At 33.5% G+C, this 17,026-nt stretch overlaps 2 protein-coding genes across 4 annotated transcripts; one reads left to right on the plus strand and one right to left on the minus strand.

The window, feature by feature from the left end:
• The first annotated feature begins 6,163 nt into the window (after window positions 1–6,163).
• Window positions 6,164–12,528, plus strand: LOC115992316 (developmentally-regulated G-protein 2). Of its 2 annotated transcripts, none has more exons than XM_031116470.1 (12): window positions 6,164–6,271; window positions 6,648–6,735; window positions 7,218–7,285; window positions 7,797–7,873; window positions 8,141–8,321; window positions 8,558–8,614; window positions 9,119–9,193; window positions 9,365–9,484; window positions 10,946–11,116; window positions 11,420–11,533; window positions 11,654–11,824; window positions 12,016–12,528. In XM_031116470.1, exons 2-12 carry the CDS (start codon window positions 6,666–6,668, stop codon window positions 12,109–12,111), a joined length of 1,200 nt encoding a protein of 399 aa, XP_030972330.1. In that variant the 5' UTR covers window positions 6,164–6,271; window positions 6,648–6,665; the 3' UTR covers window positions 12,112–12,528. The 2 variants fall into 2 exon arrangements, with proteins under 2 accessions (XP_030972330.1, XP_030972331.1); XM_031116471.1 differs by having other exon boundaries at window positions 6,254–6,291.
• Window positions 12,529–13,470: 942 nt separating this feature from the next.
• Window positions 13,471–16,492, minus strand: LOC115992318 (omega-amidase, chloroplastic-like). 2 transcript variants are annotated; one of them, XR_004092475.1, is made up of 10 exons: window positions 16,297–16,492; window positions 15,651–15,767; window positions 15,304–15,525; window positions 15,092–15,185; window positions 14,604–14,678; window positions 14,437–14,515; window positions 14,133–14,148; window positions 13,967–14,037; window positions 13,753–13,835; window positions 13,471–13,671 (listed from the first exon to the last, which is right to left on the minus strand). XR_004092475.1 is itself a non-coding variant. In XM_031116472.1 (10 exons), the coding sequence occupies exons 1-10, from the start codon at window positions 16,381–16,383 to the stop codon at window positions 13,620–13,622; spliced, it is 906 nt and encodes a 301-aa protein (XP_030972332.1). In that variant the 5' UTR covers window positions 16,384–16,492; the 3' UTR covers window positions 13,471–13,619. The 2 variants fall into 2 exon arrangements, 1 of the variants encoding a protein (XP_030972332.1); XM_031116472.1 differs by having other exon boundaries at window positions 13,967–14,047.
• Between the last annotated feature and the right edge of the window lie 534 nt (window positions 16,493–17,026).

The raw sequence follows: 17,026 nt of genomic DNA on the forward strand, positions 1-17,026 counted from the left end.
TTTTCAAGATATTATATAATAGGCTTTTAATTTGTTAAAAGACTTTGAATTTTAACTAATATTCACCTTTATATGTGAAAATGGGTGAGATTTTATCTACTTGATATGGTTGTTATTATACGCTTTTCTTTATTGTGAAAATAGAGAAAATTGATATTTTCAATAATAAGTAGCTTATTATTTTGCAATTTGTTTAGTTTTGAAATTTATGTTTTGCAATTTGTTTAGTTTTAAAAATAGAGAAATTCATATTATCTTTAGGGAATAATGCAAAAGCACTCCTTGAACTCTGGGTTAAAATGAAATTGACCCTCTTTATTTTTAATTTGAAAATAAGACTCCACGAGGTTTAGGAAATGACCAAATTGGTCATTATGTTGCATTTGTGTTAGTTGGGTTGAATAAAAAGAAAAATAATAATAAATTTTTAAATAAAATAAGTCATTTTAAAAATTCATATGGTCTCCCTTCCCCTCCTTGAACAGAAGAACTGAAGCACTAGGATAGATAAGTTAAATCAAACTAGTATATCTTTTTTTTTTTTTTTAAAGGAAATTTTTAAATTTTTCGCTGTAACTGGATTGAATCATGTGTGCGCTACTTCCATTTTTTATATGTTAAGTTTTGGTTTAAGCTTGGGCCACCATTGAATTAGTCAGGAATTTGACATGTTTATAGAGGTTTTGAGTCGTAAGGTACCTTCTTCTAAGTGGAGGCTTGTATAACATTTGTGTTGTAAATTGTGATATGAAGGAAGGTGGTGGATTTTGTGTTTCAAGGTTTGTCCCACGTTGAAAGTTTACAAAACCTTTGTGGGTTTATAAAGTAATACAAGCACAAACAAATGAAGTAATTGAGAGAACTTTTGTGGGTTTATAAAGTAACACAAGCACAAACAAATGAAGTAAATTGAGAGAACTTATGGACATGAAACTCCAGAACAGATGTGCATTACTCCAATGTGGAGCTTTAGAGGGTCTGAATCAAAGTTAAATACACAAATTAAAAAAAAAATTCTCCTAATATTTTGTATACAGGAGGTGAATTGCTCTTAACCCGTGTTGAGGTCTAAAATAGGTCATAAAGAAATAAGCCCAAAAACAAAAGAACAAGTCAAGCCCAAAAGAAAAATCTCAGGCTAAGCCCAAAAGTAATAGGCACGGATGACCCATGGGAGGCAAAAGGAAGGCCCAGAGGATCTTGAAGCCCAGAAGAGGAAGAATCATCCCAAAAAGAGACCACGGCAAAATAAAAAGAAACAAGGATCCTCAAATCCCTTCAAGCACAAATAAAAAAAGAAAAAAGAGAAGACTGGGACAGATCGGTAGAAAGAAGACAGGAAAAGAAAAGAACAAGAAACGCAAGCGACCTTTCATGGCACAGACAGCAAAAGGGGCCTCGGGAAACCAGGACAGGGAAGAAAGAATGGCAACGAATGACTTTCAAAAATGGCAGAACAGGATTCCGCCCAAATAGGAAAGAAAGGAATACGCCAGAAATGAGGATACCGAGAAGGGCATACCTCAGCACGTCCCAAAGAGGATGGCCAATCAGAAGCTTTCGAAGGAATCAGAACCAAGAGAAGGAAAGAGTGAGAAAAAACGGCAAAGGGACTTACCGAGGCGACAGAGACAGAACATGCTCTGTTTGCAAAAGAACAAAACAGGGGAACCCGGGACACCCAGAAAAACTCCATTATAAAAGGAGGGGACGGGTCGTGAAGAAAGCAGCAAGAAAAAAGGAAAGAAAACACACAAAAAAAAGAAGAAACTCTCTAGGAAGAACCATCAGAAAAATCCATCCAGAAAGAAAATACTAAGGGAAGAACGAAATACTTCTTCCCGATATCCTGTAAAGGCCACTATTGCACATACTCGGATTCAACAGGAATCAAACTTTGCAAGTTTTGAAGGCTGAAATAGCCATTCAAGACTGCAATTTTTGAGCTTGATTGGACCTTGTATCACGTTCTAGTGAGCTTTCTGTAATCAAACAGATAACTTGTTAATGAAATACTGCCTCATAACTTCCAGGATCCCCACTGCACCTTTTTCTTTATCGTTTTTTGCTAATCCTGTCTTTGTTCTGAATTTACGTTGCTAACATTTTTGGGCATTCTACGATATCCTTGTTTGTCATTTTTTATATTGTCAGGAGTATTCTCTGTACCTACTTGATTCTTAAACAGCTCGTTAGCTGCGGTGAGTCAAGGCCCGGTCCACCAAATCCCTCTTTTTTTTCATTTGGGCCCGGGATCCTTGGGCCTGAGTATCCTAAAAAGGGCACTCTCACAACCCGAAAATAAGCTTTTGCAAGTAGGGATAATTATTACCTTAAAGAAAGTGTTTCAATGTGTTTCAAAGTTGTATTATTTTCTAATCATTCTTAATTTCATCATCACCTTAAATAAAGTGTTTCAACGTGCTTCAAAGTTGCGTTATTTTCTAATCATTCTCAATTTGAATTTCTACATCGTATAATAATTTTTTAACTTACAAATGATTTAGATTGTGCTTACTGCTTACTATTTACCACTATATGTGAAAATGAGTGAGATTTTATCAACTTGACAATGATCTACCTAATGAGAGCCTATAATATGATTTGTCTTCTAGAGATTTTAGTTGAGGGATAGCTTAATGGGAATTATCAACAATTTCCATAGAGCATTTAAACTTTTTTTTTTTTTTATATATATTTTTATTATTATTATTTCAGGGTGTAATATGAGATTCTGAATTCCCACAAGCTAAAACCTCGTTTAGTTAAATGGCAAGTTCCTAGTAAATGGTGAGTCAAGTTGAATACAGATGAGTCTCAATAGGTAATGATCTAGGACAAGTAGGTAGAGGTGGGATTTTTAGAGAAAAAGATGGATATTAGATCTATGGTTTCTAATGCCTTAGAGGAATATCTACAAGTGTCGTAGCAAAGCTTTACGCTGGGATTGTTTATCCCTTATTATCTCCATGATCTTTTGAGTAATTGTGTAATTGGATTCTTTATTGCTGGTTTATTTTCTTGACTGTTCTATTAAAGTTTACACTGGGTTGGTTTCGCTAGTGGATGATAAAATGCATGTGTCTCTTGTGGGGATATCTCAAAAGGAACTCAAGGGTGTCTACAATGAGGCAACCTTGTGTGTCGATGCCTTGGCAACAATAGGGAGAGATCAAGCTCAAGATCTTACTTTGTTTTCTTCTCCCTCTTATACTATCTTTTGTTGTATTAATTTTGGGTGTAAATGAAAACTGAATCCTGAATCTCTTATTCAACGATAAAAAACTTTACTAATTGAACTAATTGAAATCCACATATTTTAACGCTTTTGATTTGCAATGTATATAAAAGATAGTTCTTTTTTATTATATCAAAGTACTAGTTCTTCCTTACTTTGTCTTCTTTAATTATTCTTAGATTAAAGACTGTCAAGAAATTTTTATCACCTTAGGTAAACAAACTCAAAATAGGTCATGTAGCTTAAAAACAATTTCTTTAATTATTCTTAGATAAAAGATTGTCAAGAAATTTTTGTTGCCTCAGGTAAACAAACTTAAATTAGGTCATGTAGCTTAAAAACAAATTCGATCACAGACAAAATGACAAAAAAATTATTGAAAAAAAGGTGCACAAAATCATGACATCAAAACACCTTAGTGAAGTTAAATTGTTTAGAGTGAGTCTCCCATACATAATATATATATATATATATATATATATATATTTAAGACTTATAGTCAAGTTCTGGGCATTGAAATTGCTAATTATGATATTTGATTTTGGATATTATCCATATTAGTATGGAACCCATGCTTATGCACGAAAATGATGAATTATAACTATGATATTTGATTTTGGGTATTATCCATATTAGTATGGAACCCATGCTTACGCACGAAAATGATGAATTATAGTGATGTTATTGATGCTAACTTGAGTTATAGAACGTATAAGATATTAATTCGGTCAGGACATTTGGAGGTACTAAAATAGTTTTTTTTATTTTTGCAATTTTCATGATATTGCTTATGCCAAGTTTCTTATTACATTGTTATTATGTATATAATTTTGAAAATCATGAATGGATACTACATATACAATATTAATTTACAATCATTGTCTGTGAAATTCTACTAAATACAATACAAAATAAAAGAATAAATTGGTTCAATAGTATCTTCTAAATTAAATGAGGATAAATACATTAGATTGTTCAGCTCAATTACAATTTGTTATGTTCAAGATTCTGGTATACAAAATATCTAAATAGAAACAGTATAAAAAATATGTTTATTAGTTCAAAGAAAAAATAACTACAAAAATCTAAACAATTTAATTTGTATGAAAAGCTAATGTAAGGACTCAATTTGTAACGACCCCAAACTGGTATTGGGTTTGTATGTTAAAAGCCCAAACAATAAAATTTGTAGAACGTGGGCTAAAAGGCTAGGCCTTGGTCACCGGATAGTGGTTGGTCATGATGTTCATGGTAATCGCACGATGGTGAACTTAGCATATCTAATAAGATTTTTCCCACGGCATGGCTTGAATGGCTTCGGTCCTTAGACCTCGTCCAAGGAGTTTCGTGTTCTTATTATTCTCCCTTTTTTAGGATTCAATGTTCTGGGAGACGATATGTCCCCCACTTCCTGAATTTCTTCTTTTTCCTTTTTATACTAGCCTTTACCTTCCCTCCTACGTTCACATGTAGGTTCAACTTTCTAGGGTTGATACTTATCCTATCAGCCCATACTTAAAGTGGTTGGGAGTAGTTGTAAAAGCTGAAAAGCATTGCTTTGTCAGGCGCAGAGTACTTAATGGCAGTAATGGTAGCCTTTCCCTTGTCCTTTGTCGCCACACTATTCAATGGTCCTTTCCACATTAATGCAGAGGTGTTTGGCTTTTCCATGCACCGCTCCTATACCATACTCTTCCTTTTTTCTAGGAGTGCCTTGGGAAGCCGAGGACAGCATCGTCCTCGGCTTTATCTCTAGGCCATTTGGACTTTCATTGCATGTCCTCGGTTCGGGCCTTGGACCCTAATGTAAAGTGGGCTGGGGTCACAAATTCTTTGGCCCCACAACTAATAAAAGCAAAATTCAATTTTGAATCTAATTACATTTTCTCTAAGCATTTGTTATATATATAACCCAAATCAAATCAAGAGTTAAATATACACAAAAGTTGACAAGATTGGAAAAGTGACCCAGCTTCTTTTATGTGCCTTGCAATTAAGGAGACTTAAATCTTATAATATTTTGTTTTTGCTTAACATTGTACCTACACACTTTTTCCATTTCAAGTTCACAAAAGGAGTATAAACATAATTTTCTATCTAAGAAGCCAAGGTTGCTGCTTGGTTATACAATTTGAGGCCTAAGACAATAATTTAAGTGCGACCTTTTATATTTAAATATTATTTATTTAATTTTCTATATTATATAGTCCCTAAATTCATTCTTCTTACTAATTAATATGCAAAATTACTAATTATATTTTTATATTTAGGTTTTGTTAATGTCTATTTTCAAAAATTAATAATACAAATGCTTTACTTAATCTTCTTGTGACATAATCAATTTAAATTGAAATTCTATTGATTTTAGTTTTGAAAAACTTTATTGCAAAAACAATAATAACAAGTATTGTTAATAATAATTTGTAATACATGCATTTGAATGAGAATTTCGTCCTTTTATATAATTATCTAACAATCTTAACTTGAGTTAAAGATTAATTCAATACATAAATTGATGAATTAAATAGTAAAAAAATCAAGATAAATTTTATGCAGAGAATCAAAGATCACGGTCTACAATTTTATATATAAAACTTAACATGTATGTGTGCGTGTGTGTGTATATATATATATATATATATAATGATAAAATACAATTAACATCCCTGAGGTTTGGGCAGTCAATCAAGTTCTAGACTTTTCAAAACTAACTAACTTGGACCCTATACCATTATCTTTATTTATTTATTTATTTAAAGGATTAGGGATCAAATTGGTCGGTTTTAAACAATTTTGAACCTATCTGATATTAGTTCAAATATAAGAATATGGAAGTTAACTATATATATATATATATATAGTCATTGGGCTGGACCATTCACATAAAAATGGGCCTCCTTATTAATTAGTCCACACAACTATTTTTACATTCTCAATTCTGATCCAAAAAAGACCTACACTATCACTTTTCTCTCTCTCTCTCTCTCTCTCACTCTAATATCAGCTTCTGAGATCGCCTGGTACTGAGTCACGGTGAGTCACCCATTAAGCAAGTTAACTCGTTCACTTCTCTCTCTCTCTCTCTCTGGAAATTGTTTCTCTTCCAGTTGGTGCAATTAGCGTAGGTTACTTAAAATAAATTTTAAAAAATAAGAACTCATTGTAATAAGAAAGATATAAAAACTTTTTGTTTTGTTCTTTTTCCCTTTTGATTTACTGTTCGTTTGGTTACTGAGAAATCGATGGAAAATAAAAATCAATAAGAGAATCCAATGGAATTGGTTACTTTCCCACGATTTCTCAGCATTTTTGGTTATCCAAATTGCTATAATTTTTGTGAAAAAAATGAAAAAGAATTGTAATTTTTTTTTGGTTGTTGTTTCTTATATTTTGATACTTGTGGTTGCAGTTCAAGTCATAAGGGAAAATGGGTATCATAGAAAAGATCAAAGAAATTGAGGCCGAGATGGCTCGGACTCAAAAGAACAAAGCCACAGGTACTGTTAAATCCAATGCATTATAGCTTGTTGATCAGAAATTTTCATCTGGGTATGCTTTATTTTGTCTTGCCTTGTGTTTTTGAGCTTCAATTTTGATAGTTATTGTCAAATTTTCAGTCTTTGATGTAATGTTTAAATATCACAGGATCAATTTTTAACTGCTATTGTCAAAGTTTCAGTATTTGATGTGATGTTTTAATTTCCCATTATCGAATTTTCGAAGCTTTGCCAAATTTTCAGTTTTAATGTAATGTTCAAGTATCCCACTTTAAATTTCAATACATGCACCCGACCCTAACTAGTATTTTATGGATCTATAGCTGACCCCAAAATTTTGGGACCAAGGCGGCTGTTGTTGTACTTAAATTTTTAGTTGTTGATATAAGGTTCCATTTAAATATATGTATACTCTTGTTGAGATTCTTAGTTAAATATTTGTGCTTGATGGGTAAATGTATTTTGTTTGATGGAATATGCAGAGTATCATCTTGGTCAGCTCAAGGCGAAGATAGCTAAGCTAAGGACGCAATTGCTGGAGCCTCCAAAAGTATGCTAGGACCTGTTAGGTTCCTGTTTTTTGAGAACGTTTTTAGTTTTTAAATTTACATAAATAGAGCAAAAATGCTACCAAAGTTGCGAAAGATGTTTTCTGAAACTTTTTTTTGGTTTCCATTTAGGAACGACTAAACACTTAAAACATCTTGCTTGTAAGTTTTGTTTTTGTCATTTAAAAACAGTTTTAAACATTGTTTTAGTTTTTTTCCCCCTGAAAGGCTGAAAGTATAATCAAAGCCCCTAGTTTCTTGTGTTTTGCTTCCTCAATGGTTAACTTCAGATGAATTGTCACTTATTTTTATTTTTGTGTGGTTGAGGAAGTGATGCTAGCCTGTATTATGTCTGGTAATTTAAAGACTTACTTATTTAGTGTTTGCTCTTTAGATGTATTTTGTTTCTTTTTATGTTTTAATTTCGTGTTATTTTTTCCACAGCCCATTGGTGTAGACTGTTTTGTGAGTATGTTCAAGTTGTGGTTTTTTATTGTTTGAACTATGAAACAGGGTTCTAGTGGAGGTGGAGAGGGCTTTGAAGTTACCAAGTTTGGCCATGGACGTGTTGCGCTAATAGGATTTCCAAGGTTTGCCATCTGTAGGACTTGAACATGCATGCAATCTTCTTATAATACTCAACTCTGCAGGAGTAATAACAGGCCCACTTTTTGCTTCATGATTTCTTTCAAAACCCAAGCTTAGTGGCCTCTTTCTCTCTCTCTCTCTCTCTCTCTCTCTCTCCCCTGTAACACACATACACATTCACATTAGCATTTGCTAGTCTCCATATGTTTTGGGTGATTTAACAGTATGTATGTCTGAAGACGTCAATTCTATTACTAATATGCTTGCAGTGTGGGGAAGTCAACCCTTTTAACCATGTTGACGGGCACACATTCAGAGGCTGCTTCTTATGAATTTACAACACTTACCTGTATTCCTGGGATTATACACTACAATGATACTAAAATTCAACTGCTCGATCTTCCTGGAATTATTGAAGGTGCTTCTGAAGGAAAGGGTCGTGGGAGGCAGGTAAAATAACCCTAAATGTTTCTTATGTTGTGATGATTGTGCATCATTTGTATATATATAAAAATTAATCTCACGAGGTAGTTAAGAAAAGGATTATTTTTTATGATTATTGTGTCTTAAATTGAATGTAAAAAACCTTTTGAGTTGGCACTTGATTCTTTTATAAATACTTTTCTACTCAATATGTCATGGTATCTTGGAGATTAGAAGAATTTGACAAGACTATTTTCTCTTAGGTTATTGCTGTTGCCAAGTCTTCAGACATTGTATTGATGGTTCTTGATGCCTCAAAGGTATGTATCTTTCTAGATATAGTTTTGTTGCTAATATAACTGGTTGATGAGTCAAGTTTGTGATTATTGTGGTGACTTCTTGATTAGTTCAACTGGGGGACTTACATGCATTACTCATGAAAATTTCCTCCAAGTTGGAAAATTAATAACCAGAAGAAATTATCTTTGGTTTTACTGCAAGAAATTGGGGGCCTACTGGTTACCCATGGGAATTGCAAGAGTTTACTAAATTATTTAGTGAGATGCAAAATACCTTTTTCAGCTTACAAGATTTGCCTGCACTTCTTGTTACCTGTTCCTAGAATGTCGTACTTTGCTGAGCTGTTAATATAACTGTGTAAATCAAGCTTTTTCCTCTTTACATTTCTTTTTTTAAACCCATCTCTTTGCTCTACCTCGTGAGCTGTTAGTAGCTTGGTTATTTTCCCTTTTCGGAATATAAAATCTTTTATATTTTTATTAGGTGTTCTTGTTATGATGTTAATTGTTTTTCAAATGCTTCAGAGTGAGGGTCATCGTCAAATACTGACAAAGGAATTGGAAGCTGTGGGCTTGCGTCTAAACAAGAGACCACCTCAAGTATGTTCTTTTCAAGGATGTGTTTTTAATATTAACATTTTCAAGAATTTTCTTTTATAGGACTCAGCCTGCCTTGAATTCTCTAGTCATTGGTTTCTTTGATTATTTTTCATAATTTATTTGTTGATCTAGTGGGACCATAGTTGATTTTTTTGGTTTGCTTTTTTGCAGATATACTTCAAAAGGAAAAAAACTGGAGGCATTTCGTTCAACAGTACTTCTCCTTTAACTCATGTGGATGAGAAGCTGTGTTATCAAATTTTGCATGAATACAAAATCCACAATGCAGAGGTACTTGGTTTAAAGTTTACCTCAATTATATATGGTTGCGTGTTTGCACCTTTAATACTGATAAATGCAAAAAATTGAATTGGAATTTAACTGCTTAATCAGGCAACTGCTATAGTGTGAAAAAATCTTTACTAGCAGCTCAAAGTCTTTAGAAAAATGTTGTTGTTGATGGTTAATTGCTGATTATACGTACTTAATGTACTCTGTTCAGGTCAACTGCAAATTCTTTATTTCCCATCACATGAAAAATTTTTTCTGTTGCATTTCTTGGGAAAAAGGGAAAACAATATCCCTGTCAATGTGCAATACATGAATCAGAATGAAGCTGTTTTGATCTTTGCACATATGTTTTCTTAGAATGGCTTGTGTTCTTTGTTTACATTATTAAATGAAAATTACTGCAATACTAGAAAGTAGCAGATGAAATTTTGAGTATAATTTCCTATACTGTTTTTTCTGCTTGCATCTTTTGAATTTTGTCTCTCTATTTTCAATTTAGAATTGTCAGTTTTCATCTAAGCACTGTTTTTGAGCAAGTTTTCCATGCTCAGATCCCACATAGCTCTTTTGTATATACGCATATATGTAACAATAAGTAAATGTAGGAAGGAGGAAATTTGAGTAAAAGTAGCAGTTGAGGTTCCAATAGATGGAGAAGTTCTTTCACCTGTGCAGCATGGTTGATGCTTCAAAGTGTTTCAGTACTTTAAACTATGTTGTTCTAACTGTAGATAATTATTTAGAGGAAGATTGCAAGAGAATATCATTGTGAACAAGTGCTTGTTTGGTAGTTTGAGTATTGTTGTTCAAAATGATGTGAAAACTGTGGTTTAAAAAAAGTTGTGAAAACACATATTTAAAGTACTCATGATGCAAAAAATGTCTTAGGTACTATATTTCTAATAACGTCTTTTCAAAATTGAAAAAACATAATTGTGTGATTGGTATATGTGTGTGTGTGTGGTTTTTTTTTTTTTTTTAAGTGATGACATGTAGTCTAATCAATGGGACCTACAGTTTTTTTACTTATTTACAAAAGTGCCATTGAGCAATGTTATTTGAAAACTGAAAACTGGTAAGAGGAGTTTTCTAAATTCAGTGTTTAAACACCCTAAAATAAGAAATGTAACTCAAGCACTCCTAAAAAAAATCTCTTACCTTTGCGTTGTTTTTTGTTGGGGTCCATAGTTTTCAGTGTTTAAACACTGAAAACTGTTTTTTGAGTGTTTTAGGCATAGTAATGGTTCAGTTCCATCTTGATGAGTTGTATTTACACTCTCTGCACTATGTGCAATATTTTAGTGTGGTTGATAGTTTCTCTTCTGGCCAGCCCCAAAAAATTGGGACTAAGGCTTATTTGTTGGGTTGTTGTTTATAGTTTCTCTTCTATATTACTTTCTCTCTACTACCTACTAGCGACCCCATAAAACGTATACTTAGTTGTTGGTGATTTTGTTGCAGTTGCTGTTTCGTGAGGATGCCACAGTTGATGATCTTATAGATGTTATTGAGGGAAATCGGAAATACATGAAGTGTATATATGTTTACAACAAGATAGACGTTATTGGTATTGATGATGTTGACAACTTAGCTCGGCAACCTAATTCAGTTGTCATTAGTTGCAATCTGAAGGTAGATTTTACATTTCTAATCTTTACCAACTTTGATTGTGGAATTTAATATTTGGAGCTTGGAGTAACCCATCTCAGTTCCAATGCATTTTGAAGCAAACTGAGGTCGTTCTGTGGTTTAATGCAGTTTCTTCTTGTAAAATGTACTTTCTCATTGTGCATTTATGCAAAACATACGTTACCACTCATCTAATTATGCATCCAAACCTATGATATAACTCCTTGTTGAAGCATTATATTTTGTACGGATTTTCATTCGATGTGAATGGCTTTGTAACTTATATGGCTCATGTTGCTTAAACAGCTGAACTTTGACAGACTACTAGCAAAAATGTGGGAAGAGATGGGGCTTGTAAGAGTTTATACAAAGCCACAAGGCCAGCAACCTGATTTCTCAGATCCTGTAGTTCTTTCTGCTGTATGTTGCATACCTTTTTTGGCTGTCCAGCTATCTTTAAATAGGAAGCTTTATTTATGCATGGAAGTTTCTAGTTTTCTTCCCTTTTCTTATTTCAATACTCTTGGTATTTGATTTCAGGATAGAGGTGGCTGCACTGTTGAAGACTTCTGTAATCACATACATAGAAGTTTGGTGAAGGAGGTGAAATATGTGCTAGTATGGGGTATAAGTGCCAGGCACTACCCGCAGCATTGTGGCCTTAGTCATTTACTTCAAGATGAGGATGTGGTTCAGATTGTTAAGAAAAAGGTGCAGACAATTATTTCCTTGTTTAATAGTCTGATTGAAACTGTATTTACTTGACAACTATACATGGCTGCTTTGTCGTTATACTTGAACAGGAAACTTTTGATAGAAACTCCTTGCAAACTCAACCCCCCCCCCCCCCCCCCCCCCAAAAAAAAAGTCCTAAAATTAAACATTGCTTTTGCATTCTCCAGGATAGGGAAGGGGAAGGACGAGGTCGGTTCAAGTCGCATTCAACAGCGCCTGCTCGAATATCTGATAGGGAGAAAAAGGCTCCATTGAAGACATAATTCCATTGACAGGTGCTACAATGCAGACCTGTGGTTTTTGAATGAAGTGGCATGGAGGATATACTTTAAGATAGATAGATCTATTGGCTCGTGTTGTAATTTGAGTTGTTCTTTAAAAGGCTGTCCTTTAGAATATACTGGTTGATTGTAATGCTAAACTTATTGTAGCAGATTTTGTATTCCTTTTAGAGTTTCTTATGGAAATGAGAATCCTACGTTGCATTTAAAAAAAAAAAAAAAAAACGTTAAACTCCTTTTAGAAATTTGTAAGTTTGCCTTGTGGTTTTCAGATCCTATGGGAAAATACTAACAGCTTGCATTCTAGGCATGAAAACATGTTATCTGTAAGTTTGTGCAAAGGCTAATAAGCTGTACCTGATGCTGTTTCCTATAATGAAATTATTATGGATTGACAGTGAGCCATACAAGCATCATCATATTCTAGATTCTCTTTTCCACAATAGTTATCTATGCGCCATAAGCCTCTTAGATTCTAGCCGATTGTAAGTGAGCCATACAAGCATCATCAGTTGAGTTAGCTGGCACCTTTGTTTGTTATGCTGCATTGATTTTTCTAGAAGACCTTATTCCCTGTTGTTAGCAAGGCTACTCTTTGTGCATCAAACAGAAACACATTTTCAGGAGTATGACTATACAACCAACGATGAATAAGTGTTCTTGCAGCACATGATATTTAATAATTCATTTCTCAAAATTGAGATTGTGATTTGTGGGTTCATTGGAACAAAAAAGCCTGTGCCACATTATCACAAAATGGGTGGGTTGAATTTGCTGGGGTCATTGTCAAAAGCTAAATTATATGACAGTTATAATCTATTTTGAAGTGTTCTAACTCCTTGTATAAAATATTAGTTTACAGTTACAGTAAATTGCCCCTTCCTCAGCTATAGGGGAAAAGAAACACAACAGATATTCATCAAAATGTTTTAAATCCAGCTCCATACATGATATTTTCTCATTCTTTTTTCACTCATTACCTGTCTCAATCTCTCTGCATCATCCCCTTTATTCATTGTATTTGCCAAAAAGCACATAATTTCCTGTACAACTATTTTAGTAATGCCTCTGCAACTATGGCGTTACTAAGTCTATGTATTACAACAATAGTATCTGTTTTAAGGCCAAAATACTTGTCTTCAATCTAAAACTTGGAGTTGAGCTTACTATCAATTGCTTTTGGTAAAAGACACTTCCCAATCTCTTAAAGATTAATTATTAGTAACTACAAAGGTAATGGAGAGGGAGTTGCTTACTGGCAAGTAGCAACTATGATTATCACACAAAGAAGACTTCTTTAAAAAAATAAATAAAGAAAAAAGGTCTTTTAACAAACGTACGAGCACCTTCAAAGAGCAAATTCCAATAATTATCATGAGTATTACATCCAATCCAAGAAAAATTTAGAGAGACTAAATGGAGAGTTTTGGAAATGAATGCTGAGTGCTGTCATAGGTTCACCCTTTCAAGGCTTTTGTCCTTCATGTCCATCAAGACAGGTAAATATCTGCCCTCTTTTGCTTGTCAAGTGGAAGGCCTTTCCTGCATATTTCCAAAACTTTATGAGAAAAGTTGGACACAATATAACATAAATGAACTTCAAGTTTCAGACTAGAACACTACCTTTGGAGTTCAATTTTGGAATAATCAATCTCAGCAACTACCACAGTTTCTTCATGCCCTGAGGTTGCAATTATCTCACCAGACTGCTTATTAATTACCATTAAAAAAAATATAATGTTAAACCTTTTATCTAGGAAGAAATTGAAATGATTTAAGTCAAAGCTTTAAAAACCCAGCAAAAAAAAAAAAAAAAAAAAAATCCAAACTTTGATACCGGTCCAACAAGGGTAGAGTGGCCCCATATTGCATAGCTACCGCTAGAACCTCGAGAGGGTGAGCAAGTAGCTACAAACAACTGCCACCATATCAAAAAAAAGCTCATAGCAAAATTGTATTAGCCTATAACAGAAAATTTTGAGGTGCTACAGATTTTTCAGTACCTGGTTATCTGCTGCTCTGAAAGTTTAGAAATAATGTGTTAGTGAGATAAGTATTGTTGCTATGATTGGTTTTTATAAATACTCAATTCAAAAATGTTTGAGCAGAAGAAGCCTATAGGTTCTTTGTTCTTACCAAGTAATGTTAGAAGCAATAACATTTTCGCAAGTCTTTTTCACAATTGCTGATGTGCCAAGATATGATTGGAACAACATCAGCCACATTTAATACACCAATCATACCATACCACATTGCCACTTTGATGATTGTGAAAAAAAATTGGCCAATAGATTTATTGATTCTTACCTTGCTCTCTGCATCACTTCCCATAACAATTCGCCAGTGCTAATGTTAAAGGCCCCAGGATAGCATATTATACGAGCACCTGCAGGTATTTACACTCAATAAATTTGTCATACATATCATATGCACAGTGAACTAAAGACCACTATTATTTCAAAAAAATGGAGAACCTGTTGCTCTATATAATGCAGCAAGCTCAGGGAAGCGTATATCATGACAAATTCCTATTCCAATACGGCCAACATCTGCATTGAACAATTGCTTATCAGTGGCCAAGTCTATTTGAAAAATTGCTCATCAACCATTAAAACTAAATGATAGATTAATGTTATATCAATTACTCCACCAAGTATTGTCACATAAGTCTTTTTTTTTTTTTTGAGTAGATATTGTCACATAAGTCTTAAGGACACTATTTTTAACAATTTTGTTCATAACTGCTAACGTGGCTTGTTTGAGTGATGCATGATAAAGTAGTGCCAATGGTGGACCCACGCAAAAGTAATGAGCCTCTGTTCATGGCACCTAATGACACCTTACTAAACCACATCCACTTTAGCTGAGTAGTCAGTAGGCACAGAAGGTACATATTCTAAAATATAGTCTGATCACAAAAAATGCTAGTGATATTTTAGGTTTGAGTCTAGATCATATATACCTGTGTCCACAATGGTTGGTTTATCTCCTGCAGCAAAGAAGTCAGATTCCTTGAATGTAATATCTCCTGGAATTTCAATATCAAACAAATGAATCTGCAAAGAACACAATTGAATTTGAAACAAATTCTAAATGTAATAAGGTTCAAATATTCCTATCAATGTAACATATGCTCTAGAATCTTAATAAAAATAGATATGTGCACGTGCTCACTTTTCTATGCTTTGCCTTGAGCTTTCCATCAGGTCCAAATACACAGCTAGTATTATACAATTGGCCATCACTGGATTCAGGCACAGATCCACCAACAATTGTGATTCCATGAGAACAAGCAGCTTCGGATAACATGGAAAATGTTGGTGAGGCATCCTCATTCTCGAAATCCTCAGCGAATTTTGCAAAGTAACCATTTGAATAAGGACAGTTCCACATTTCCTTCATTGAAAATAAGCAAATAAACGAGGATTATGTTAATTTACAAAGACTTTTAAAAAACAATTATTTCAAACTACATCGCTATTGCCTATTGCAGCAATCACGTGGGTAGCCAAGCAACTCACAGGTAAAACAACAAGCCTTGCGCCGCACTCTACAGCAGCTTTAATCGAATTACGAGCACAAGCCAGATTCTGATTCTTCTCTGATGTAACAGATAGCTGACAAAGGCCAATCTTAAACTGTCCACAATATATAGCAACTATAATTACTTGAGTCAATGACTAAAAATGGAAAAAAGAAAAAGTGACCCTAAATTCTTGAACAAATATTAGATTTTTCACTTCCTACTTTACAACAACAAAGCCTCAATCTCAAAATTAAAGGTTAACTATAGTTTCTCAACAGACTAGTCTTGATCGTTTTGTATACTCCATTCTGCATCCTACTCTACTAGTGATAAATAATTCTTCTATTCAGTTTTATTATGAGGAAATGACTAGAACCAAAAAATTGATTGATGCATTCATTTGTTTTCTTGATAATTAAACACATATACCAACTATATTAGTATGTACTACATGTAATAATTTAGGGACGTGTTCATATATAGACTAGCATATGAACTATTAAAATCATTTTAAAAAAATCCAGTGTTCATGGGATTTATAAAGTAACAAATTAAAAGGGTGCTAACTAAAGGACTAGAAGAACAAAATATAGGACAAGATTTGAAGTAAAAAAAAAAAAAAAAAAAAAAAAGAACCAAACCTTTGTAATATTACTGGGTACTTGTAGTTGTTCTGAGGCAGCAAGCATGGTGTGCTCTATGGAGCTTGATGTAGAAGATGCCATCATTGCATTCACACACCAAGACTGAGCTGATGCTATTTAGGCAAAAGACAGTTCTAGAAAGAGGGAGTATCACATCGATGTCCTCTTAGTCCTAGAGCACTGTGAATAACTAGTTTAGCCACCGTAAAAATGTGTGGTCCTGAATAATATATAATAGATTAATAGGGCCGAATCAGAAATTTTTTATTCAGAAAATTAACTTGTGCTGGTGTATGGTTGCGATGAGTAATCACACTAGATGTACTTTCATATGCTTTATTATACCTATTTGGTGGATGATGTTACTTCAATAAAATATAAGTGAATTAATTAATATTTTTATTAGTTAGGTTTTATTAAACAATCATATCTTTTAAATAAGGAATATCTATTCATGATTATTGAATGTGCCAAATCCCAAGAGCCCATGACTTTGTGAAATGTGGTCCTTACTCTACTTTGATAGGGTGGGCATTAAAAGCCTTGACCCTCAAAAAATGCATAAGCTTTTTTTTTTTTTTTTAGGGTAATGTGATCTTACTTATGTACACTTAAGTGGAATTAGTTTACTCTTATGGTGTTGACATTGTCTGTAATGACCTATCATTCTATGAGTTTATTTATTTATTTATTTAATTAGTGTTATAATTTTTCACACGTTCTAATT

This window comes from Quercus lobata, chromosome 5, assembly GCF_001633185.2.
Source record: "Quercus lobata isolate SW786 chromosome 5, ValleyOak3.0 Primary Assembly, whole genome shotgun sequence".
Lineage (NCBI taxonomy): Eukaryota > Viridiplantae > Streptophyta > Magnoliopsida > Fagales > Fagaceae > Quercus > Quercus lobata.

Bases quoted from the DNA above. Each gene is read 5' to 3' on its own strand.
- LOC115992316 (XM_031116470.1), top strand. From the start codon at position 6,666: ATGGGTATCATAGAAAAGATCAAAGAAATTGAGGCCGAGATGGCTCGG. The intron at 9,485-10,945 runs GTACTTGGTTTA...ATTTTGTTGCAG, and splicing joins ACAAAATCCACAATGCAGAG to TTGCTGTTTCGTGAGGATGC. The intron at 11,117-11,419 runs GTAGATTTTACA...TTGCTTAAACAG, and splicing joins TCATTAGTTGCAATCTGAAG to CTGAACTTTGACAGACTACT.
- LOC115992318 (XM_031116472.1), bottom strand. From the start codon at position 16,383: ATGATGGCATCTTCTACATCAAGCTCCATAGAGCACACCATGCTTGCT. The intron at 14,679-15,091 runs GTATATATGATC...TGTTCAATGCAG, and splicing joins ACCAACCATTGTGGACACAG to ATGTTGGCCGTATTGGAATA. The intron at 14,516-14,603 runs GTTCTCCATTTT...AAATACCTGCAG, and splicing joins TGCATTATATAGAGCAACAG to GTGCTCGTATAATATGCTAT.